General features: G+C 47.7%; 1 protein-coding gene across 4 annotated transcripts in view; it reads left to right on the forward strand.

The window, feature by feature from the left end:
* TCF20 (transcription factor 20) overlaps positions 1-23,610 on the forward strand; it is a 184,345-nt gene extending 160,735 nt beyond the window's left edge. For 3 of the 4 annotated variants that reach the window (XM_030815434.1, XM_030815432.1, XM_030815433.1), the window contains exons 3-6: positions 3,933-4,026; positions 13,778-13,827; positions 14,944-15,071; positions 22,262-23,610. In XM_030815434.1, the coding sequence (XP_030671294.1) occupies positions 3,933-4,026; positions 13,778-13,827; positions 14,944-15,027 (228 nt within the window). In that variant the 3' untranslated portion in view covers positions 15,028-15,071; positions 22,262-23,610. The remainder of the gene's footprint in view (positions 1-3,932; positions 4,027-13,777; positions 13,828-14,943; positions 15,072-22,261) is intronic. The other variant, XM_030815435.1, reaches the window with a different exon arrangement.
* Positions 23,611-26,249: the final 2,639 nt, after the last annotated feature.

Genomic DNA, 26,249 nt, shown 5'->3' on the forward strand with positions numbered 1-26,249 from the left:
TGGGCTGGAATTAAGGTGTGGGCTGGGCTGTGATCTTTTCCAGAGGCTTAGGGGAGAACGTGCTTCCTTGCCTTTTAAAAATTCTATAGCTGCCGCCCTGTCCCTTCTCCCATCTTCGAGGCCAGCAGCATTGCACCTATTACCTTGCTGCCAAATCATCAGGTCTCCCTGAAGCTGACAACTCTAACTCCCTCTAGGGGAGTCATTTGCTTTTATGGACCTGTGTGATTAGATTGGGCCCACCTGGATAACCTAGCATATTCTTCCCATCTCAAGGTCCTTGACTTAATCTCATCCACAAAGTTGATTTTGTATATAAGATCACAGGTTCTTGGGATTCTGCCTACCAATATCACAAGATCTGATTGCTCTGTAGGAGACAGAACACTGAATGGCTCTCAGGAAACCAGTAATCCAGTAATCCTAGCTCAGCCAGTCATTGTGTCTCTCTGGGTTTCTTTTTTCCGCATCTGAAAAGTTGGGGAGTTGAATTAGACCAGTGGTCCTCAAACTGCATTGTGCATCAGAATAGCCTGGAGGACTTCTCACAACACAGATTTAGTTGGGGCTCAAAAGTGTGCATTTCTGCCAAGCGCAGTGGCTCACGCCTGTAATCCCAGCACTTTGGGAAGCCAAGACAGGTGGATCACTTGAGGCCAGAAGTTCAAGACCAGTCTGGCCAACATGTTGAAACCTCGTCTCTAGTAAAAATACAAACACTTGCCAGGTGTGGTGGTTCATGCCTGTAATCCTAGCTACTTGGGAAGCTGAGGCACGAGAATCACTTGAACATGGGAGTCGGAGGTTGCAGTGAGCCAAGACTGTGCCACTGCGCTCCAGCCTGGATGACAGAACGAGACTCTGTCTCAAAAATAACCCAAAAAACAAAACTGCATTTGTGACAAGTCCCTGAGTGTTGCTGATGCTGCTGTTCCAGAGGACCACACTTCAAAAACCACTGAACGAAAGTGTCTTTAAGGATCTTTCTCTAAGTCCCTAATACAGCCTGAGGGTCTTGCCTCTTTGGATGCAATATTATAAATTAATCATAGTGGAGTTTGCGCACTGCTTGCCAGGTTGTGGGGTTGAGGTAGGAAGCAAATGGACATTGTTCAGATCTAAGCTCCATGTCTTCTCTTTCCTCTTGTAAACTGGGATGGTGACGAGGCCTGCTATGTGTTTGCTTTTCATGAGATGGTCTTTTTAGATTATCTAGCATATGTCTGACACGTGGTCATCTTGGGTCACATTTACTTAGCACTTTTGACCCAGCCACCATTTTAAGCCTGAATTAATTCATTTAACCCTTATGACGTTTCTATGAGGTGAGTGCTATTATTAGTCCCACGTCTGTAGATTGAGGAACAAAGGTTAGGAGTTTGGCCAAGAAGGCAGAGCTAGAAAGTGGAGCCACTTACCAGGTAGTTATTTAGGTTCCAGAGCATGCATACTTAACCCTTCTACAGCAGCACCCCAGTTTCTTGTAACAAGGCTAGAGGTGGCCTGGTCCTGGGTTTCGGTGATTTAGTGCTTGACAGTGTCATGGTAGGCCCAGGTCTCTCCATCTTGCCACTCTTCTGTCTTCAGCAGTCTGGCTTTGTCTTCAGGGCTGTCCCCTCATGGTGATACTGTGGCTGCCACAGATCCCACCGTCTAGTCCTCACAGAGGCTGAGCAAGAAAAATTACCTGTTCCTCCCTCTTGTCTCTTTTTGAGAGGGTGAAACTTTCATACTTATAATCCTAGCACTTTTGGAGGCTGAGATGGGAGAACCGCTTGAGCCCAGGAGTTCAAGAACAGCCCGGGCAACATAGTGACACCCAATCTCTACAAAAACATTTTTTAAAAAAGCTGTGGATGTGGTAGCACACACCCTATAGTCTCAGCTACTCGGGAGGCTGAGGTGGGAGAATCACCTGAGCCCGGGAGGTAGAGACTGCAGTGAGCCATGATTGTGCCACTGCACTCCATCCTGGGTGGCAGAGCAAGACATCGTCTCAAAATATGGAAAAAAAAAAAAAAAAAAAAAGGTTGGGGGGGAGTGCAAAATGTTTTCAGAAGCCCTTTCTCCTGCAGACTTTGCTACCAGAAATTCTTGACCATACCCATTCCTTAATGGCCACCACTCACTGTGATTCATCCCCCAGGGTAGGGAGGGCCATATCTTCGGGCTCCTTGAGTAAGAAAGTGGCAGCAGGAGGCCGGGTGCGGTGGCTCACTTGAGGTCAGGAGTTTGAGACCAGCTTGGCCAATATGCAAAACCCCATCTCTACTAAAAATTATCCTGGCGTGGTGGCACATGCCTGTAATCCTAGCTACTCAGGAGGCTGAGGCAGGAGAATCGCTTGAAACCGGGAGGCAGAGGTTGCAGTGAGCCAAGATTGCGCTACTGCACTCCAGCGTGGGCGACAAAGCAAGACTCCCTCTCAGAAAAATAAAGTGGCAGCAGACATGGCTGCAGGTTGGCCACCGATGGGCTACCCACACTCCCTTCTCTGAAGTTGATAGTGAGTCCTTTTGATTCTGAGATGCTCTGTGGCACTGACAAAGGTCGACAAAGTCTAGGGCTACTAGAAATGCTGTGAACTTGTCCTTGGTTTACTCCAGACCAAATGATCTTTTCTCTCTTAACAAGGGTGGGAGGGCACATGATAAACATTTACTGATTATGGGCACCCAGAAGGACCTTGGTCTTCTGAGAGCAGGGCAAAGCTTTTGAAGGACTAATCTCTTCCAGCCCTTGTTCCTACCTCTTTTGTCTCTGGAGGATGCCAGAGATGATCATCCAGAATCTCAGCTCTGACCTGGAACAAGTTATTTTCCCTCTGGTGTCTCAAGAGTTTCACGGGAAGCGTTAGGAGCGCCTGCCAGGTGGAATAGTGCAGAGGGCTGGATGAGATCATTCAATCTGAGCGTGGCGAGCGCTTGGGCTTTGCTGTGGCTGGCGTTAGTGTAGTTTCCCATCTGTATCTGTGTCGGGGGCCTGAGCCAGCTCATTGTAATTGCTTAGGGAACACTTTTATTTCTCATAGAAGCAGGAACAAGTTTCTGTCTCTTCCAGCTAGTCTTGCTGGTTGTGTGCCTCTGCTACCTGAAGAGCCAGCATCCTTAGTAGGGTCACATGTGGTTGAGTTTTCTGAATATGTCTGTTGCTGATAGGACACATTTCTTAGCCTGACAGGATGAGCACTCACAGCAGCCACATCACAGGGCTGACAGAGATGTGCCCCACTTTAAGAAAACCTGACCATATAAGGAGGAGTGTCTCAATTACAAAATAATGTCTCACTTAGCCAGAAATTCATGGCAGGTTTTCTGGTGCATTTAAAATAAGATTCATGTATAAAAATACCATTTGCACACAGGAGCCCATATTTTCTGAAAAGGGAAATATACTTGTATTGGGCATTTGGGGTAAGTAGATCAAAAATAAAAATAAAATCTTACAAATACAAGAACTAGAAACCAAATTCCACTTCTAATTCTAAAAGGTTTATATATAACTCTACTACCTTACCCTCTCTTACCCCAGATTTTCACAGCAGAAGTAAACAGGGAAGATCTGCAGGCCGCTTATGATAGCAGCAAGGAAATGCCTGGCAGAGTGTGTGGGTGGGTGGATGGCGGGGGCACCAGAGGCAGAGCTGAGGACCCCACTTTGGCATGTCCTTTATGACATGGATTGCTTGTCTCACCCTGCTGTTGTTGATTTGAGAACATTTGTGAGGCTTGGTCTAAAACATTATTGCTGGATCCCTTCCCATGGTGTGGTCAGAGAGTGGCATTTAGAAACTGACCAGCTCATCCTGCCACCACGGACTCCTCTAACCACAGAGACACGTGCTGAGGTCTAACAGATGGGGACCAGGGAAGGCCTGGAGGAGAGGGCCAAATCTGGGATACTGACATGCCTGACTTTTCCCTTCCTTTCAGAAATGTTCCCACTGCCAGGAGGCAGGCGCCACCTTGGGCTGCTACAACAAAGGCTGCTCCTTCCGATACCATTACCCGTGTGCCGTTGATGCAGGTAAGAGGATACCACAGACCCCTGTCCAGAGCATCCAAAGGGTTAGGACATACAGTTTGATTCTCTCTGTTGTTGTTGTTTTTCTTTTTTTTTTTTTTGTCACTTCATAAAAAAAACTTCCCACCCATTAGTAGCACTCATCTCCCTTCCCTTCCCTCCAGTCCCTGGCAACCACTATTCTGTTTTCTTTTTTAAATATTTATGATTTTTTTTTTTTCCTTTAAGCTCTGTTGGACTCAATCCTTTCTATCTCTGTGGACTTTGCTGTACATTTGGGTTACTTCCACTTTTTCACTGTTATGAATAATGCTGCTACAGAACATTCACATGCAAGCATTTGTGTGAACATGTTTTCAGTTCTCTTGGATGTGTACCTGGGAGTGGAATTGCTGGATCATGTAACTCTGTTTAACCTTTTAAGGAACTGTCAGACTGTTTTCCAAAATGGCTGCCCCATTCTATGTTCTCACTGGCAGTGCATGAGTGTTCTCCTTTCCCCAGGTCCTCCCTGACACTTGTTGTCATGTGTGTTGTTGTTTTTTTTTAATTGTAGCCAGCCCAGTGGATATGCAATGTTATTTCATTGTGGTTTTTATTTGTATTTCCCTGATGGCTAATGATGTTGAGCATTTTTTTCATGTGCTTATTGGCCATTTGTACATATTCTACGGAGAAATAGCTATTCACATCCTTTGCCCATTGTAAAATTGGGTTATTTATCTTTTTAATGTCAAGTTTTAAGATTTGTAGGCCAGGCGGGTGGATCATGGGGTCAGGAGTTCGAGACCAGCCTGGCTAAAATAGTGAAACCCCGTCTCTACTACAAAAATTAGCCAGGTGTGGTGGTGTGCACCTGTAGTCCCAGCTACTCGGGAGGCCGAGGCAGGAGAATTGCTTGAACCCAGGAGGCAGAGGTTGCGAGATCGCGCCACTGCACTCCAGCCTGGGCAACAGAGTGAGACTCTGTCGCAAAAAAAAAAAGAAAAGAAAAGAAAAGAAAAAATTATTTGTAATTCTGGATATGTGGTTTGCAAATATTTTCTTCCATTCTCTTGAGTTGTCTTTTTACTTTCTTGATAGCATCACACAGGTAATTCACCACTGGACATCAACTGAGTGTCCTACATACAGTTTAGTTCAGCTCTGATACTAAGCAGAGTTAGTGCAGCCCCTACAGGTTAAGGGCTCAGTCCCACAAGACCGCTCCCCACTTCATATACCAGTCTCAAGCCCTGTGTTATGACCTGTGTTTCTGAATGATCAACTATAAACTGGGGTTTCCAAGACTGCTTCCTTGGGTTTGATTAATGTTTAACGTGGCTCACAGAATTCACAGAAACACTTCACTTGTGTTTACCCATTATAAAGGATGCAGATGAACAGCCAGATGAAAGAAACATAGGGCCAGATGTGTGGGCAGGGGCATGGAGCGTCCATGCTCTCTCCAGGGGCACCACCCCTGAGGCACCTTCATATACTCAGCAGTCCAGAAGCCCTCTGAATCCAGGAGTTCACGGATTTTTTGGAGGCTTCATCATGTAGGCATAATCAATTATTAACTCAGTCTTCACCCCCTCTGTCCTTCCTGGAGTGGGGTGGGTAGAGCTAACAGTTCCAAGCTGCTAATCACAGCTTAGTCTCTCCAGTGCCCAGCCCCATCCAGGAACCACCAAGAGTTGCCTCATTAGAACAAAAGGTGCTCCTATCCAGGAAATTCCAAGGGTTTAGGAGCTCCATGTCAGGAACCAGGATCAAAAACCAAATATTAGAAGAAAAGATGCTCCTAGCACCCCTAATTGCTCAGGAATTTACACAGGTTTTAGGAGGTCTGTGCCAGGAATCAGGGATGAAGACTAAAATATGTATTTCTTACTCTAAATCACAGTATGTTGTATACATACAATACAGAGTGTTGTATTTTCTTTGTTGAGATGATAGGGGGATGTTTTGCAGTGTGTTAACTGTTGAAAGAAGGGAAACATTTTGTTAAAGAAGTGCCATCCAATGAGTGACGCAGAAGACTTGAGTTTTGACTCAGAGCTTCGATAACCTGGGAAAATCACCTTTCTTACTCTAGACTTTTAGTCCCTTCAGTGGGTGTTTTCCCCAGTTACTTTTTTAGCGGCAAGGTGGGTGTTAATTTCAAGTTTATTAAGTTTTTTACTTTCTTTTTGAGATGAAGTTTCGCTCTTGTCACCCAGGCTAAAGTACAATGGCATGATCTCAGCCCACTGCAACCTCTGCCTCCCAGATTCAGGTGATTCTCCTGCCACAGCCTCCCGAGTAGCTGGGACTACAGGCGCCCACCACCATGCCCGGCTAATTTTTGTATTTTTAGTAGAAACGGAGTTTTGCCATGTTGGCCAGGCTGGTTTCAAACTCCTGATCTCAGGTGATCCACCCACCTCAGCCCCCCAAAGTGCTGGGATTACAGACGTGAGCCACCGTGCCCAGCCTTTTTTACTTTTTTTAATGGACAGTAATTGTAGATATGGGGTGCTCAGTAACGTTTCTATATATATATAATGATCAGACCTAGATGATTAGCATACCCATCGTCTCAAACATCATATCTGTGTTGGGAACATTTGGTATCTTCTAATCATTTGAAACTATACAATATAATATTGTTAACTGTGGTTATCCTACAGTGATACAGAATACTAGAACTTATTTCTCCCATCTAGATGTAATTTTGTATTCTTTAACAAATCTCTACTTATCTCTTCCTTTCCTTTCCCCTTCCTGGCCTCTAGTATTCTCTATTCTACTTTTTAATACTTCCGTAAGATCAGCTTTTTAAATTTCCACATGAGCGAGAACATGCAGCTTTTAACTTTCTGTTCCTAGCTTATTTCACTTGACATAATGTCCTCTAGTTACTTCTTGAGCATTAGATGTATCTAAGACCATCACCCAGGCAGCCCTCATAATGCCTGTGGTCACGTTTGAGGAAAAGTGGTGAGAGAAGGCAGCAAGTAGCATGGTGCTTGTCATGTGCATGCCCCCTCTCTGTGCTTCCCCAGGAGAGAAGCAAGGCCGTCCACGGAGGCAGCCACGCTGTCCATAGGAGGTGAAGTTTGATTTGAATTTGATGGGAAGGGGAAGAGGGCGTGGCTGACTGCATGATGGGAACAGGCATGAGGCATAACACACATAGAGCAAGGCCAACAGACTTGGATCAGGTCTCAGAATTCATCCTGCCCACCCTTCCTTCCAGCGCAGCAGTTGCTTGCAGCTCCTGACTTTTGTTTAAGCATGTCTCCATTCCTTACACATCCTTCTCCTTGCCCTTACCTCCCCCTTCCCTCTTTTCTCTCCAAGCTTCTGTAGGAGAAGCAGTTAAAAAGAACAAGAGAGGTAGAGAAGATAACGCTGATGCCAGTTAGAGTCTTATAAAAATGTGTGTATTCACACGTACATGTGTACTGAAGGGCAGCTTGATGGCCAAGGCACTATTTGATCAAAGGAAAAATAGGGAATCAGAAACAGAGTGCCAGGTGTGGTGGCTCACACCTGTAATCCTAGCACTTTCGGAGGCTGAGGTGGGAGGATTGCTTGAGCCCAGGAGTTCAAGACCAGCCTGGCCAATGTGGCGAAACCCCATCTCTACAAAAAATACAAAAAATTAGCCAGGGGTGGTGGCCCTTGTCTGTAGTCCCAGCTACCCAGGGAGGCTGAGATGGAAGGATTACTGAGCCCAGGAGGGGCTACATGAGCCTCAGTTGGGCCACTGCACTCCAGCCTGGGCAACAGAGTGAGATCCTATCTCAAAACAAAAACAAAGTAGCCTTGAAATGTCAGTTCAGGGAGTTTGGGTTTTAGTCCATCCCTTCCATTCTCTTTTTTCCGCCAAATATTTTCATGTTGAGTCCGAGGTGTAATTTACCCTGGGTCATGGTCTGCCATATTCTGTAGTACAGCTGTTAAATCCTTCTCTTTCAAGAGCTAACCAGTTGGACCAGGCACGGCAGCTCATGCTTGCAATCCCATCACTTTGGGAGGCCGAAGTGGGTGGATCACGAGGTCAGGAGATCAAGACCAGCCTGGCCAACATGGTGAAACCCTGTCACTACTAAAATACGAAAAATTAGCCAGGTGTGGTGGCGCATGCCTGTAGTCCCATCTACTTGGGAGGCTGAGGTAGGGGAATCTCTTGAACCTGGGAGGTGGAGGTTGCAGTGAGCTGAGATCACGCCACTGCACTCCAGCCTGGCGACAGAGCGAGACTCTGTCTCAAAAGAAAAAAAAAAGAGCTAACCAGTTAACTAGGTATGGTGGTTCACACCTGTAATCTCAGCTACTCAGGAGGCTGAGGCTAGAGGATCGCTTGAGGCCAGGAGTTCAAGTTCAGCCTGGATAACATAGCAAGAACAGGTCTGTTCAAATAAAAATAAGTTTTTAAAAGAGCCAACCAGTTGCCTTTTCTCATTTTCATTACCCCTAGTTACATCAGAATATTGTGTTTTCTTCCCTGTAGTCTAGTGGCCAGGAAAGGGGGAGCAGTAATATGAAGTTTTCTGTTTCTAGTTGAAGAAAATGGCTTTTTTTTTTTTTTTTTTTTTTTTTTTGAGACGGTGTCTCACTGTGTCGCCCAGGCTGGAGTGCAGTGGTGCGATCTCGGCTCACTGCAAGCTCTGCCTCCCGGGTTCACGCCGTTTTCCTGCCTCAGCCACCCCAGCAGATGGGACCACAGGTGCCTGCCGCCACGCCCGGCTAATTTTTTCTATTTTTAGTAGAGACGGGGTTTCACCATGTTAGCCAGGATGGCCTCGATCTCCTGACCTTGTGATCCACCTGCCTCGGCCCCCCGAAGTGCTGGGATTACAGGCGTGAGCCACTGCGCCCGGCCAAGAAAATGGCTTTTAAGTGAAAAAAAAAAAAAAAAAAAAATTTTTTTTTTTTTTTTTGAGACAGGGTCTCACTGTGTTGCCCAGGCTGGACTCAAAGTCTTAGGCTCAAGCGATCCTCCCAAGTAGCTGGGAATACAGGCATGTACCATTATGCCCAGCTATATATGAGGATTTTTAAGTATTAAGTTTTTTTATGGTTGATTGTTAGTTTTATATTGGGAATACTATGAGTTTTGGCTTTCCCAGTTCGCAGCTAGGTAAGAAGTGGTCCCCCCACTGAGGCTGTGTTCAGGGATACAGTTAGGGTGTGTGGACAGGCAGGTGCCACATCCCACCCAAGCACACTTCAGCAAGGGCCCCCCTGGAGGCTGCCCCCGTTCTGCTCATAGCCTGCCTTCTGGTCCAGTTTCTAAGATGTCAAGCAGCAAAGCTCAGCTTAACATTCTGCAATGATGGAAACGCTCTAGCTCTGCACTCTCCAATGTGGTAACCACAAACCAGATGTGACCATTGAGTGCTAGTGGGACTGAGGAAATGAATTTTTTTTTTCTTAATTTAAACTTAAGTGGCCATGTATGGCTAGTGGCTGAACAGCACAGACTTAGAGATACCCTCATCAATCCAAGTTCAGGCAATATGGTTGGGAATCTTTGGAAGGGGCCATAGAGCACTGGAACATCCTGTCCTCTAATGGAAGCTTGTGCCCAGGTTGCCACCCCAGCCCACCAGCAGAGAAGCACAGGACCTTCTTCATTAGCTGAGGACTTGTGAGTAAATGGTATCTGTCATTTTCTGTTTTGGGGCCCATCTTGGTAGCCTGCCTAGTTAAGCTGGTAGCATGTCTATTTAACAGAAGTTGGTGGCCGAGTGTCCAGCAAGACAGAGGGGTCTGGGTTGGGAGGAGTAAGGATAGGGCTGTCGGCCTCTGGCTTTGCTGCCTCTGCTGCTGTGCACTTTGTTCCTTCATGTGGAGACCTGGGGACCAGAGGCAGTTTCACAAGATGACCATGTGTTGGTCATTGCGGTCTTTTTGATGACCCAAGTCACAGTGACCCAGAGGCCTGCACTGCCCTGTGGAGATGGATGCTTGTATTATTCCACACAGTCTTCTTGGAAATTGCTCTCTCTATATGATGTAACTTTGTATCCAGGAAACAAGTTTATTGATTGACTTTTCTTTCTAATCATAACAAAAATAAGTCCTTGGTTTGAGAATCCCTAACCTCCCTATGGAGTAAAGAGCAGTTTAACATTTTCATCTCTGCCTTGCTGTCAACCACCCAGATCTTTAAAGAGCTGTTGAGGTCTCAGGGAATACTTTTATTACTGGGACGTCTCCATAGAAACAGAATCTTTGTTTCATGATCTGTGTTTCATGATCTGTGACTTCCCCCCCACCTGATGTTGACCCTGCATTTCTGACATCGTGGTCAGCTGTTTTGTGTTGCTTGTTATGTCATAGGCACAGGATTTGGCTCCAGGTGGGGGTTACAGTAATAAGAGCATGAGCTCTGTTTTGTTTTTTTTTTTTAATTAATGTATTTAATGCAATGAGCCACAACAATTAAGACAGAAGAGAAAAAAAGGCTGTGGTAGCTCATTAATAATTCCACTGTGCATAAAGAACCTTGCGTGGAGGTTTTTTTTTTCTTCTACTCTCATGAAAAAACAGCTGGGAATTCTACTTTCTGCAGCTCTCCTTGCAGTAGCATTTTAAAGCTGCTATCTCTGCTGCAGACTTTGATCTTGCTAGTGCGGTCAGAGCCCTGGATGGGTCATTAGGAAATGCTGGTAGTCTGACTCCTCCCCAAGGGACAGCCGTCTGCCTCACAGAAGCCAGTCCCAGTGCCAAGAGCCCCATATTTCCCTCCTTAGGGCCCAGGAGCCTGAACCTACCCTTCAGCAAGGCAGGGTGGGGCTGGGAGGCCCCTGTGTCCCAAGCCCTGCAGTGTGCCAAAATAAGGAATAACAGTAGCACTGGGGTAGAGTGTAGGTGAATTGGAGTCTGTGTCTGGTACACAACAGATCCAAAGGACATTAAACCCTTCTTGTTTTTCCCACCTCCCTCCTTGAGCCCACCATCCTCAGTGTGGGAGCATGTGGATGCATGTGGGTATCTGAAGCTTCACAGAGCTTATAATGAGGAGCTCAGTAAATCCACTCTGCCTTTGAGCTTAAAGAGGGAAATGAAAGTGGCCTTCTCTTCTGGGGCGTTGATGTTTGTGTCTGCAAGCCATCTTGTTGACTAGGCCACCTTGTGGGTCTTTTTGAGCTTGGATGATGATCTCGCAAGCTGTTTACTTCGACTTCACTATGCAGAAGTGCTGACTGGGCCCTCTGGACAGTGTCGGATGGTGCCTGGGCCCTGAAGAACACAGACTGAGAGACCTTGACTGGCTGGCCATGTAGGTGCAGTTGCCTGTTCAGAGTCCTCAGAAGAGGTTTTACTATACCTACTGCTCTTCACTCTTCCCTCCCAGCAGGGACTGGTCAGAGAAGCTCCCCTGTGCCCTCCAGGTTTCTGAGCTCTCTAGCTGTGGTTCTGGCCCCTGCCAGGAACATGAATTGCGCTTCCTGACGGCCTGTGGACATGTATGAGAACAGAGGAGGGCATTGTCTGCATAGTGTTCCTGCATGGGAGGCCTTGTCAGAGATGGACACTGCCTCAGGCGCAGATTGCTGTAGGAGACTTCGTTTCCAGATGTGTCTAGCATTAGTTTCAAGTTGTCGTTAGCGTGCACTCATAGTGTCTTACTCTTTTCTGCTTCTAACTCAGAGGGAACGCATTTCCTAACATGAGGCGTGTTTTATTAATGGTCCATCACAGCTGGTCACTGTTACGTGGCCACGAGGGAACTGAGCCACCTGTGCCTTTCTGATGGCACCCTTTGCTGCTCATGTGGTCCCCATCCTCATTGGTATAAACCCCTGTGGCGTAAGCGTGGCCCAGCCCCACGTGTGCTGTACTGTTTCTGTTTGGCCCAAACTAGAGACTGAGCCAGCATACTGCTTGCTGCCAGAGCCCAGGTAAGAAGAGAACATGTCCCCTGAGCTCCAGTTGTCTGGCTCCTGCTGTTTATAAACTCTCTGGCAGATTGGAGCAGCAGGAGTCTTGGTCACACTATGTACTTGTGGGTTTTAAATTAACACATTTCATTTATTGCCTTGCTAGTTGCTTGCTGTGGGAGGGGCTTGGAGGTTAGTGGTAAGTTGCTGAGCTCTTGGGCCCACGGAGCCTAAAAGGCTGCCGCCCACTCTCTTAGATACTCACGGGCTCCAACGAAAGACAGGCTGTGATGTTCCAGGTCTGGCCAAATATAAAAGGGTCTTTTTGATTTGTTTTAGGATACTGGGACCTGAAAAGTTTTCATGTGTATGTTCATTGCTTATTACTATTGCACTTGAAATCTGTGGGCACACAGGCTGCTAGTCTGGATCTCAGTTTAAATTTAACAAGGGTAAGTACCGTGGCTGCCTCCTGCCATGGTGCCTGGGAGCTCGCTGAGAATGTGTTATCAATATTTATTAACATTCTGCCACCGCGTTTTGCACCAGTGACCTGGCTGTCGGTCTCCAGGAGCTGTGGTGTGCAGAGTGAACTCATTAATTAGATTTCCTTGCCCTGATCCATGCACTACCCTTGTGTGAGAGCTCAGCTCACCTGGAGGCAGATGTGTCCTTGCCGCCATCCAGGATGCTGTCATCATGTTACCAGTTGGAATGAATCATTTTTCCTCCAAGGATTAAAAGCATCCTCATGGGATTTTACCTTCCTCTGAAGCATTTAGTGTGGATTATGTGATTTGTGTTGGAGGCTTCTGTGTCTCCATGGGTCGTAGGGCAAAGGTGACAGTGGGGCTCTTGGGCCTGGCCACCTTTCTGTCTCAGACACCTGGGCTTTCTCTGTACAGAGAAGAAAAGACGCGTCTAGATTTTAAAGTGTTTTTACAGGGAGGCTTTGGCTTGAGCCTGAGAAATGGGGTTAGCCTAGAATCAAGGATTTTTAAAATAGCATTTATTGGTGATATCATGGGAATATAGAAAAGATAAAATTTAAATCAGCTGTATCTTCTTACCCAAAGAGAATTATTGTTACATATTCCTAGATTTCCTTTCAGTCTTTTTTTTTTTTTTTTTTTTTTTTTTTTTTTTTTTTTTGAGAAGGAGTCTCGCTCTGTCACCAGGCTGGAGTGCAGTGGTGTGATCTCGGCTCACTGCAACCTCCGACTCTCTGGTTCAAATGATTCTCCTGCCTCAGCCTCCTGAGTAGTTTTTTTTTTTTTTTTTTTTTTTTAAGACAGTCTTGCTTGCCTAGGCTATAGTGCAGTGATGTGATAGTAGCTTACTGCAGTCTGAACTCCTGGGCTCAAGCAGTCTTCCCACCTCAGCCTCCCAAGTAGCTGGGACTATAGGCAAGTGCCATCACACCCAGCCTTTCAGTATTTTTTTTTTTTTTTTTAATAGTGGCAGGATCTCACTGTGTTGCCCAAGCTGGTCTTGACTCTTGGACTCAAGTGATCTTTCTGCCTCGGCCTCCCAAAGTGCTGGGATTACAGGTGTGAGCCATGGTACCCAGCCCCAAGTCTTTTTTTAATGCATAGAAACATTTTAATAAAATTAGCACATTTATACATTTGTACATCCTGGTTTTTTCAAGCAGTTTTGTTTCATGAGTGTTTTCCATACCATTAACTCTTTTAAAATATTAATTTTTAAGTGACCGATATCCATCATGTTAAGGTATCCTAGCTTACTTGGGTTGTCTCTAATGTTTTCCTATTAGAAGTAAGTGTAGCGACCTCCTACCTTCATGTCTGACCCTGTCAATCCCAGCCAGCATGACCACACCTACGTCCAGCTGTGAAGTCTCCATCTGACTGTCCCCTTCTGTCTTCCAGATTGTTTGCTACATGAGGAGAACTTCTCGGTGAGGTGCCCTAAGCACAAGGTGAGTCAGAGGCCCCAAGAGCTACCAGCAGGGATGGGATCGAGGGTGGCTCCTCCTGAAAGACTTGAAGACCAGGTGTTGGTGGGCCTCACCCACACCTGTCCCCACCTGTTCCTCCGGCTGCTAGTCCGCTCCTGGTCCTGGGAGGGTGGAGGGTCATGATGCTGAAGGGAGACCCGTGGCATGGGGACCAGCACTCGGAGTGTTATGAGGATCCCAGGAGAAATGTGTTTTGGGATAAGGGAGTGTTTGTCTGTTTATTAAGAGAGGTGAGAATATCTAACTCGATCAAGCCACTGATTTCCACTTGAGATGAATAGAACCCCAGTTCACAGGTTGGCGTTTGGTAAGTCTGGTTCTAGGCCTTGAGGCCTGTGCAAAGGCATCTTCCTAGACTAGAAGTCGAGCTGACCCCAAGGCTCTGGGGAAGCTCACAGTCTCTTCCAGGTTATGCTTCTGCAGAAGCAGCCTGATGCACAGTGGATGGGCTGCCTCGGGCTCCACTTCCCAGCTTATTTAGGAGGTGGTCTCATGGTCGCTTCCTTTAGGAAAGGGTGGGAGGTAAGGGGTGAATGGCCTGTTTGTGGATACCACATATGTGTGTGGGGAGGGTGTATGTGGAGAAGGAGCCCCAAGAAAGGATCAGAACGGAGACCACTGCCACCTGATGTTTCCTGCAGGGGCTGCACCGTGTCTCTCACTGGGGTCACACTGACACCTGGTGGTCACTGGTCACTCGCAGTCTTAAATCTAGTAGGGCCGAAAGTACTAGAAGGAGGTTGTCCAGAGAGGTCTGCCCTCAAAATGCTCCTGAAAGATGCTTGCTTATGCTTTTCTTTAAAAATTATTTCCAGGGAAGGGTGGGGGGTAGGGGTCACAGGATCTTATATTCTCTTTATTTTTACTTAATTTGCATGTTATTTTTAGAACTCCCCTTTTTAAGGGTCACATTTTGCCTCAGAAAACCCTGTCTGAATGTCTCCTGTTTGTCGGTCAGGACTGACTCTGCCTTTTCTTTCCTTTTCCGTGTGCCACTCCTGTCCTCCCTTTGCCCTCCCTGATTTCTGCACTGTCCTCTCCCACATGTCTGTCTCCTCTTGGTTTTGCCCGTGTCAGCCTCCCCTTCCGTGCCCTCTCCCCCCCTTGCAGAACAAGACCGCGAAAGGCAGCCTCAGCACAGAGCAGTCGGAGCGGGGGTGAGGGGGGCAGTGTGCTCGTGGGAATGGAAAGGACAGCAAGCACAGGTGAGTTGGGGCCGCCAGGCTCCCTGCACCCTGCCTGGCTCCCAGCAGGCCTTGTTGCCTCTGCCCTCCTGCTCGCTCCATGCTCTGCCGCCAGCATTTCATCCCGTGGATGACGACCCCAGGTGGATGCAGTGTTCTTCCATTGGTTACTTAGCTCCCCAGAATATCTGTGGAAAGGAGTGGGGGCTTCTAAACTGTCTACTGCCGATGGGGTGCAGGGTGACTGTTCCTGAAGGCAGCCCTTCAGGGCACAGCTGGCCAGGGGTGGTCTTGTGAGTGTACACAACAGGCTTTTAGGTCTCTTTCTTGGGCGGGGCATCTCTTGCCAGTAGCCCCTGCTCTTTCCCCCATCTCAGGAAGGGTTCCAGTCAAAGGTCTCTTCTTTTTAATTTACTACATTTCTGTAAAGCTTATGGTGTGTTTTCCTTTGAAAACAACAGAACTCTTGGGTTTTGTTATTAGAAATCTCCTTTTTCCAGTGTTATGAAGGATTCCTTTTTGCAGAAGCACAAAGGAAAAAAAATCCTCAAAGATTTAGTAGACTCTAGCATCTGATTTAATTTTACTCTTAAAAATCTCGAGGCTGGGCATGGTGGCTCATACCTGTAATGCCAGCACTTTGGGAGGCTGAGGCAGAAGGATCGCCTAAGCCCAGGAGTTCAAGACCAGCCTGGGCAACAGTGAGACCCTGTGTCTACATTAAAAAAAAAAAATTAGCCGTGTATGGTGGTGCGTGCCTTTAGTCCCATCCACTCAGGAGGCTGAGCTGGGAGGATCACTTGATCAAACCTGGAGGTTGAGGCTGCAGTGAGCCATGATCATGCTGCTGCATTCCAGCCTGGGCCACAGTGAGACCCTGTCTCAAAAAAAAGAAAAAAAAAATTCTTGTGATTGAGTTGTGCTTGCTGTGAGTTTGTGTGGGATTGTGGTCACGGCCCTCTTGGCAGGCATCTGTGAAAACAGGATGATAGGACTTGGGTCTCTAGAAGCTGCAGGCCTCTGAGCTCCATGCTGCTCCTTCACACTCCCTGCCTCACTGAGGCATGAAGGGAAATACGTTGTAAAGAAAAGAAAAACCAAAATGTACCTTGTGGCACTTGCTGCTACAGGATGGGGCAGGGGGACTAGTCTCAGAAATATTCATTGAGCGGTCATTTCTCTCAAATGGGAGGACTTCTGTGTCGACCTCAGGAGTTTGACCCACACAGCTACGCTAGACCTGTCCCTTCTGGCACCACCATGTGCCTGACCACCTTCTGGAACATGCCCTCCTCCTTGTTACCACTACTAATTTCCGGAGAAAATTTGAGAAGTCAAGTGGGGGCTGCTAAGTGCCTTCTTGATAGAGCGTTGAGTGTAGTGCCTTTCTCTTTCCTCTTCTGGGGAGTAGGGTTGGCAGTGAAGGGATCAGAGCAAAGTGGGGAGGTGGGTGGAAGCCATTCCATGTGTTCCTGGGTCAGAGGAACCAGATGAGCAAATGAAGCCTCTTGGACTTGGAGTACATTGCCACCATCAGCGAGTGGCTGCTGGTTTTCCAGAACCTACTGGGCAGCACTGCCTGCTCCTTTTCCTGGGATTAGCCCTTAGGACAAGGCAGCCATTGCGTTGCGTGGTTTTGAAAGGACTGTTTCTGTTGGCCCTCCTGCATGTCCCTACACTCCTGAGGGTGTCGCTGTGCCTTCCCATGGTCACCCCTGTGCCAGCACAGGCGCAGATGGTTAGAGTCAAGTTCTGTAGGGGACCATGATGCGTATTCCTGGAATGTGTCCTAGAAGACCTGGTTAAGGAAAGAGCTTAAGTGTTTTTTGTTTTCTTCCTGGAATTGCATCTGCGTTTGAGAAAAAGAAAGAACAGGCCCTGGGCCTGGTGGACAAATCTCTTGGGGATTTTGTTCATCATCTGTTCTTCTCATCATTCTTGGGCCTTCCTTCCTAGCTGACAGAGCCCTTGACTCTTTTTTTTTTTTTTTTTTTTTTTTTTGGAAACGGATTCTCACTCTGTCGCCCAGGCTGGAGTACAGGGGCACGATCTCGGCTCACTGCAACCTCCATCTCTTGGGTTCAGGCGATTCTCCCGCCTCAGCCTCCCAAGTAGCTGGGACTACAGGCGTGCACCACCACGCCCAGCTAATTTTTGTATTTTTTGTAGAGATGGGGTTTCACCATGTTGCCCAGGCTGGCCTTGAACTCCTGACATCAAGTGATCTTTCCGCCTTGGCCTCTCAAAGTGCTGGGATTACAGGCGTGAGCCACAGCGCCCGGCCAACTCTTGAACAGAACAATGAGCTTCATCCTTCTGGGTTGAAGCACAGTGATGAAGTGGCCTCACCCATTGTAGAGCGTCGTCTCAGGTCCATTGAGGTTGAACCATTCCATTCAGCTCTTGGAGGGAAGGGATGGACTCACTGCATCCAGTCCTGTCCATCTGAAATGTTTTTTATGTGCTGTTCCCACAAGGCAGATACCTTTTCCTGGTTTCCCAGTTCAGCAGAGTGACATTGAGGGTGGTCACTGTCGTTCATGTGTGGTAGAAGCCCTGGTGACTGGGGATAGAACCACACCTCTAACTAAAGGAGGGCTCATCTTGGGCCCCATGCTGGGGATAGAGAGCCGCCATTATTGGGTGCCCTGACAAGGCAGGGAACAGACAGCGAATGTGCACGTGTGTCTGCCTCCTAGTGCACCGTGTTCTGACAGAGTGATATGATAGGTGCTGTGTGACTAAGGTCAGACCACTCCATGTCTCTGTGCTTTGGTTTCTTCTGTAAAAACATGAATAGCAGTGCCAACCTTTTGAGATTCCATTGGGAAATGTCTGTGAGTGCCAGCACAGCACACTGGCTCTCAGCCCGTTGGTCTGCCATGCCTAGCCTGGGTTTCTCTGGGGAGTTGGAGGGGTCAAGGCAGCAGATTGGACCCTGCAGCTGTCTCTTATAGCAAAAAATATCCAAGGCTTGGGGTTAAAAGATGCCGCCCCTGCCTCCCAGCCTCTGAGGTATCTGGTACCTGACCCTCGTCAGGAGTGCGGAGGGGAAAAGTCCTTCTGCAGTCCTGTGGTTGCCCACTGTCTCCTTGTGCCAAGGTGGTTGCCTTGCTGGCTTGTGTCATTGGTTGGCAGGGCTTTTGACAGTGGAATCCCTATACCCAGCTCTTCCTCCTGTCATGAATTAAACAAGGAGGCCCCAGCTTCCCCTAACAGGCCCTGTAGTCCAGCACATGGGAAGCATAACCTTGATCAGGGCTGATGCTGCATCATCGATACTATGTACCCTGCACAGAACAGCCATGGATGGACGCTGAGCAAGGCAGGGAAGGGGGAGTGGCCCCCCTGCCCCTGGAGCTGGACATCACACAGCCCATTTGTGTGTATGTATGAATGTCACATTCTAGAGTTCCCCTTTCCCCAAACTGGTCCAGAGGCAGTCTGGGCTTACACCTCCAGAGGAGAGCCTGAGTCTGTCCACTTTCCTTCCCCACCAGCCCCAGCCCAGGCATTGTGGCTGCTATAGTGCCCGCCTCCCTGCCACTGCTCAGCAGCCAAGTGCAATCTTCATTAGGCCTCCCTCCAGTCCTGCATCAGAGGATTCTTGCATCTTCCAAACAAAGCCCAGACGTCTCACCTTGCCTTCCAGAGCCCTGTGGAAGTCTCAGGTGACTCTCCAGGCCCCTGGCTGCCTCCAGCTCCTCAGGGACCAGGCTTCCTCCCTCTGGGCTTCTGCACACACAGTTCCTTGTGCTGGAAGCACTTTGGCTCCCCATCTTCATGTTGAAAACAGGCTCCATCTCCTGGGTCTCAGCTTAAATGCTACTTTCTCAGAAAATCCTTGTCTCCATTGCCCCTCTCCTCACTTGCAGCCATCCTAGCATCACCACAATTTCATATCATTTACTTGTTTACTACGTGTCTCTCCACTAGAATGTAAGCTCCATTAGGGCAGGGACCACGTCTGTCTTTGCACCATCAAAGCCAACCCAGAGCGGGGCATGTAACTATGCTAGTGCCAAGTGAGTCTGTGTTAAAGAAATGAGTGCATCCCAGACCGGGCGCAGTGGCTTATGCCTATAATCCCAGCACTTTGGGGAGGCAGGCGGATCACAAGGTCAGGAGATCGAGACCATCCTGGCTAACAATACAAAAATACAAAAAATTAAAATACTAAAATACTAAAAATATAAAAAATTAGCCAGGCGTGGTGGTGGGCACCTGTAGTCCCAGCTACTCAGGAGACTGAGGCAGAAGAATGGCATGAACCTGGGAGGTGGAGCTTGCAGTGAGCCTAGATCACGCCGCTGCACTCCAGCCTGGGTGACAGAGTGAGACTCCATCTCAAAAAAAAGAAGAAAGAAATGAGTGCATCCCAGAGAAGAAAGGGCTCTTGGACCCTGACCGTCAGTGCCCTAAATCAGTATAGATTCAGAATTAGGTTTCCCTTCATATCCTCCCTCTCTAGTCGGAATTAATGTCTGTTTTAGAAATGAGGAAATGGGCTCTGGGCGAATCCTGGCCAAGGTGAGTGGTGTTGAGATGATGAACTTTTGCTGCAGTTGGGAAAGGCAGGCTTGGAGTCTGATGTGGAAGGACGTGAGGATGGCATCCCGGGTTCAGGCCACGGATGAGGCCAAAGGGGAGCAGAAAGGACAGTGTGAGCGAAAAGGGAAGGGAGGGAACAAGTGAGGAAGCCTGGGAAGGTGTTGGCCCAAGACAAAACCCTGGATGCTGAGCAGCAAGGTGACGTTCTTTAAAAGAGAATTCACAGTCTTCACCACAGGGGTGGCAGGTCACTCCTGCTGCTCAGGCTGGCTGGCACCAGGGCTGCTCCCAGGCTCACTGTCTGGGATCCAGCCATCTCTCAGCCACACCCCATGCCCTAGGACATGCAGCCCCTAGGGCCCAGTTGGGAAAGCCCCAGTCCCACCTCTGGCCATGTCGCTTTGGGCTACATGTGTCGCCTTCCTGAGCTTTAGCTCTCTTGAAGATGGGGGTCAGGCAGGTCCACATTACTGTGAAATATTATCTGTAAAGCTTCTAACCCAGGGCCTGGCACATAGTGCTTAGAGAATTTTCCTTCCTTCCTAATTTCCCTACTGAAGGAACAACTTTTTTGAAGTAACTCTTGAAAAGTTAGGGTCCCATTACATTCAGGGTATCGTGTGTTTGGGCTGGTCTAGTCATCAGACCTGGGGAACACGAAGGCTGTGGAGGGCAGAGCCCCAGGCTGCAGGTGCTGAAGAACTGCGGCTGCTTGGGCCACCACGCACCCCAGGGAGGGGCCCGCAAGTAGCAGCTCGCAGAGCCGACTGGCCAGGCAGACCCTAGTTGCTGATGTGTGCTTCATTCTTCAGTGGGGAGCTGGTGTAGTGTCCTCTTCTTCTGAGTAATGAGCAAGATTGGGGTGCAGGCCCAAGACTGCTGTGTGTTGGTAAAGAGGGCAAACCCTGCCCTGTCCCCTCCTTGAGCAGAGCCTGGCAGGGTACGTGTGGGCATTGACCTTGATTCACATGGGCATCCTGCAACCCCAACAAGATGACACCCTTCTGTGTTCCTGGAGGTAGGGTGCCCATTAGCTCAGCTGCTGGCCTGCATTCCCAGGGCTTGCTTTTACTTGTCTGTGGTGATGTTGTGCCATGGCCTCTGTGTGTGTTCCTGCTCATTGGTGTTTTCTGCCAAGTAGTCAGGAACCTCCTTGGGCAAGAGCATGTGCATGTACGTGCTTGGGAACAGCTCAATCTTAGCTCCCGCAGGCCCCAGCAGGAGCTAAGCAGTTCTGCGTGTGTGAACTTTATGGAAGCAGAAAGGGCTGGTGACACTTGGGTTCTTGGGGTTTATTTGTCAGGGGAGGGCACCAAATTGGGCTTGAGGAAGCAGTTAGGTGAGCCCCAGTGACAGTCTTAAGCACAGTGATTGGCAGATAGCAAGTGAAGGAGGGACGAGGCTGCCACCACTTCTGGCTTCTGGTGAAATTTTACTGGACTGATACCTAGGAAGCTGCTGTTTCTCTTTGAGACCTTTCCACATCAGATGGCCCATGAAGCATTCCACAGGGACCTTTGGTACAATCCATCTGTCCTACGTGGGCCATCAGAATCCCCTTCTGCACCTGGGCTGGAAGAGGAGAGAAGCCCTCCAGCCTGGGGATGGGGGACCTAGGGGTCTCAGGCTCCTGAGAGGTCAAAAGGATTAACATAGTCCAGCTCTGTCTGAGCCTCAGAAAACCTGCCCTCCCTGTTAGAGGCCATGGGAAGAGCGTTCTTTTTAAGCATGAAGAACTGACTGGGCCAGGTGTAGTGGCTCACGCCTGTAATCCCAACACTTTGGGAGGCCGAGGTGGGCAGATCACTGAGGCCAGGAGTTCAAGACCAGCCTAACATGGCAAAACCACATCTCTCCTAAAAATACAAAAATTAGCCAGGTGTGGTGGCGTGCACCTGTGATCCCAGCTACTCGGGAGGCTGAGGCACAAAAATCACTTGAACCCAGGAGGCGGAGGCTGCAGTGAGCCAAGATCGCACCACTACACTCCAGTCTGGGCAATAGAGCAAGACTGTCTCAAAAAAAAAAAAAACAAAAAACAAATGACTTTGTCATTAGCCAAGCATGGTGGCGTGTACCTGTAGTCCCAGCTACTTGGAAGGCTGAGGTGGGAGGATTGCTTGAGCCCAGGAGGTCAAGGCTGCAGGGAGCCAAGGTGACAGAGCCATGTCTTGTCTCAAAAACAAACAACTAGCTGTGTCGACTAGAGGCAGCTGTGAAACTGTCCTAAGAGGCTGGACTTCGAGAAGTTTCTTCCACAGATTGACCAGGTACTGTAGGTTTCAGTCACAGCTGGGGTCCTGACACTGGCAAAACCCCACCAGCTGCCCCACAAGTGGGGCCAGCCCTGAGGTCAGGGAGTTCTCTGCTGTCCTGGTTCCTTTATGCACTAGGAAGGCAGACATGCCCTGAGGAGCCCTCAGAGTCCGGCCCCAGCACCCCCACTAGGTCATTGCTGCCTTTAATCACATTGCAGATCCAGAGCCACACAGTGGCCCTGGCATTGGTCTCGGGTGTGTCCCATATCAGCAGCACATCTACAGAGGGGTCTGAGTGCAGGCTCCCTGCTGAAAGCTCCCAGGGGTACCACGGAACAGCGGCTGTTAGTCGTGGACCCTGTGGAGGCTCCTGGCCTTCACTGTCTGTCCCTTATCTTCCAGGTGAGACTGTGGAGATGAGAAGGTGGTGGACACTCGTGATGGAATGGAAATCGTCCTACTGTGCAGCCACACCCTGCCCTGCCCCGCCCCGCGTGCCTGCCCATGCCAGCACTTCCTTCCTTAAGTTCTCACATCACACTCAAACCAGTGACACCACAGGAAAGAAAGACCCAAGACGTTGGAATGGCTGTTTCCATGGACACAATCTCCATAGTGACAATGTGGGGGGAGGGGGGAGGGGTGGGATGATGGGGAAAGGGTGGGGGGAATTAAAAGGGAGGGATAAAAAATATATATATATAAATCTATTTTTAGTCTGGAAAGACTTTGTTTAAATGAAAGGTGCGCTATCCCTTTTGATTCTATTTTAAAATTATCTAGTTAAAGATCTCCAAATTTGTTCCGATGACAAGTGAAATTTAAATGTGAAATTGAACTGAACAAACCCTCATCTCATAAAGGACGGGGTGTGTGTGTGGCGTTGATCTTTAGCCTGTCTCACACCAGTTCAGAAAACACTAGACCCAGGATTGAAAAAGCAGACAAACCACACCAGAACCATCCTTTTGTCATTAATTTGTCTCAAAGTGGGAAGGTTTTGGGGGAGGGGGAAATATAGGGATGGTCCATGTTTTCAAGAGTAGGGGAATGATGTTTAAACGCAAAAATAAATTTTTTTTTCATTTCCAGAAACACTATTTATTTATGTTTTTTAAAATTTTTTCTTTTTGGGGGTGAAATTGGCAGATGCCTGAGGTCATAGCTGTGTCCTGGGTCACTGTGGCTGGTGAGGACCTCAAGGACCCCATCAAGTGTACACAGCAGCAGCAAAATCAAGGGATTACCCTCCTCTGGGGCCCCCTGTCCTCAGCACATTCCAGGCAGCTGTGCCCTGACCCACAGGGACCCGTGGGGATGGGAGGAGGCCCAGGCCTGTGCTGCCAGAGCTGGCAGTGTGAGCTGTAGACAGGGATGGGGAGGGACTGTCGCTGTGATCAGAGTGGGTTAAGCTGATCAGGAACACCCATTTAACCCCTTTTTCTTTTTGCTTTCATTTTTATAAAGGAAAAGAGGACCTGTCAGATAGGCAGCCCCATGCTACATGATTCTTTATGTTGTGTTGTGTTGTTTTGTTTTGTAAACTGTATAATTTTTAAATATCTGAGTTTTAAAAAAACAAAAAAGTACAAAAAAATCTTGTTATGGCCTTAAGAAGGGGTTAGTGCATCTTTCAGGGGTCACTCTGCCATGGGGATAAAATAGCTGTTTCACAAACAGTTTTATTTAAAAAAACAAAAAACAAAAAAAATCAAAAAATCAAAAAAATAATAAACTTCATTTTAACCTTGTTTCCTTCTTCTGTTTAATTTAAAGTGAATGCGTCTCTTCCTTCTCCGATTCTAACCCCCAAAGGATAGCTCTGGTTCTCCAGAGGAGGCCATGATCAGAACCGGTCTGTCCCGTTCCTGGCCTCTCGATGGCCACGCAGCCGGGAAGCAAACAAAATTTAGGGTTCATCTGCCACTCCTCTGGGCAGGTGGAGTGTGGCCGGTGTATGGGGACAGTCAGATTTACTCAAGTTGATATGAAGACATATTTCCAATTAACATTAAGGGTTATAAAAAAATGGAATGTTAATGGACTTTTTTAGAGAATAGAAATACTGGAAGGAATGTTGTGAAGTAGAAATAAGCAATTATAAATGAGTTCTGTTCATCAATTTGGGGCAGCAGAAATGGCAGATTAATTGTGTTTTAATGGCTACATCAAGCAGTCCATTTCTCATTTCACTCCACCAGGATGAGGTGTGGTTGGGTGCGCCGTGCCGGCCATAGGACCAAGCTTGGGCAACTGAACAGGACCTGCATAGAAATGATGGCTTTTTTGAGCTAGTTGTTGTCTCATTCTGGTCTTGACTTGGCATTAATACAGTTAAAATGAAATGGATAGACTTCAGGTGTCAAGGGCTAAACCACAAAACTTGAAAAATATGTATCTTGAGGAAAATATTTTCCTGACAGCAAATGTTTGTCATTTTGTCTTTTATTCTTTTGTCCCCTTTTGATTTGCTTGAGTGGAGCACTTGTGATTGTTGTAGGTCTTTCCTTAAATTGGCTTCAGAAATGACCTTTACTGGGGAGTGGCAGTGATACACGCATGCCTCCCGACTCCAGTTTCTGGCTTCTGTAGTTCGCCTCAACTGCTCAAGTGCCTTTTAGTTCCTTTAGTGTTTGTCTTAATTGATTTTTTTAAAGTAGTTTTATGTTCACAGCAGGATTAGGCTGACGGTACAGAGAGTTCCCATATAACCCCTTCCCCCTGTATGCATACCTTCCCCTCTATCAACATCCCAACCAGAGTGGCACACTGTTTTCACCCGAAGTCCATAGTTTATACTAGGAGCCACTCCCGGTGGTGTACATTTTATGGCCTTTGACAAATGAATAAAGACCTGGATCTGGCAGGGTGTGGTGCCTCTCACCTATAATCCCAGCATTTTGGGAGGCTCAGGTGGGCGGATCGCTTGAGTTCGAGAACAGCCTGGGCAACATGGTGAAACCCCATCTCCACATAAAAATACAAAATTAGTCGGGCATGATGGTGCACGCCTGTAGTCTCGGCTACTTGGGAGGCTGAGATGGGAGGATCACTTGAGCCCAGGAGGTCGAGGCTACAGTGAGTCGTGATCGCGCCACCACACTTCAGCCTGGGTGACAGCAAAATCCTGTCTCCAAAAAAAAAAAGACATGGACCCACCATTATCCAGAGTAGTTTCACTGCCCCAGGGATCCTCTGTGTCCCACTGTTGATTCCTCCTTACCCCCAGTCCCTCACCACTGAGCCTTTTACTGTCCCCCAAGTTTTGCCTTTTCCGAAGTGTCATATAGTTGAGATTAGATAGTAGATAACCCTTTTTAGATTGGCTTCATTCACTTGGTAATGTGCATTTAAGGTTCAACCATGTCTTTTCATGACTTGATGGCTTGTTTCTTTTTAGTGATAAATAATTCCATTGTCTGACTCTACCACAGTTTATCCATTCACCTGCTGAAGAACATCGTGGTTGCTTTCAAGTTTTGACAATTACAGATAAAGCTGCTGTAAACATCCCTTTGCAGGTTTTTGTGTGGACATAAGGTCTCAACTCCTTTGGGTAAGTACAGGAAGCACAGTTGGTGGATTGTATGGTAAGAGTATGTCTAGTTTTGTAAGAAATTGCCAAACTGTCTGGATCACCTGAGGTCAGGAGTTTGAGACCAGTCTGGCCAACATGGTGAAACCCTGTCTCTACTAAAAATACAAAAATCAGCCAGGCATGATGGCTCACGCCTGTAGTCTCAGCTACTCGGGAGGCTGAGGTGGGAGGATTGCTTGAACCCAGGAGGCAAAGGTGCCAGTGAGCTGAGATCATCGTGCCACTGCGCTCCTAGCCTGGGTGACAGAGTGAGGGAGACTCTGTCTCAAAAAAAAAAAAAAAAAAAAAAAATTGAAAAAAGGAAAAGAAATTGCCAAACTGTCTTCCAAAGTGTCTGTACCGTTTTATACTCCCACCAGCAATGAATGAGAGTTCCTGATGCTCCACATCCTTGCCAGCATTTGGTGGTGTCAGTGTTCTGGATTTAAGCCATTCTAATAGGTGTGTATATAGCCATTTATTCTTTTAATACTTAAAAAGTTTTTAAATTGTGGTTAAAAAAATGTACCATCATAACAGTCACAGTACAGTTTAGTGGTGGTAAATGTGTTCACATTGTTGTGCAACCAATCTCCAGAACTTTTTCATTTTATAAAACTGAAGCTTTACCCATTAAACTGCCCCCCTGCAGGCCGGCCCTGCCGCTGGAGCTTTCCATTTCTGTTTCTAGGGTACAAGCAGCCCTCGATACCCACAGGCTCCACATCCACAAATTCAACCACACATTGAAGATACTTGAAAAAGTATAACAACTAAAAATACAAATAAGAGCAGTACAGTATAGCCACTACT

This window comes from Nomascus leucogenys, chromosome 7b (genome assembly GCF_006542625.1).
Source record: "Nomascus leucogenys isolate Asia chromosome 7b, Asia_NLE_v1, whole genome shotgun sequence".
NCBI classification, from domain to species: Eukaryota; Metazoa; Chordata; class Mammalia; order Primates; family Hylobatidae; genus Nomascus; species Nomascus leucogenys.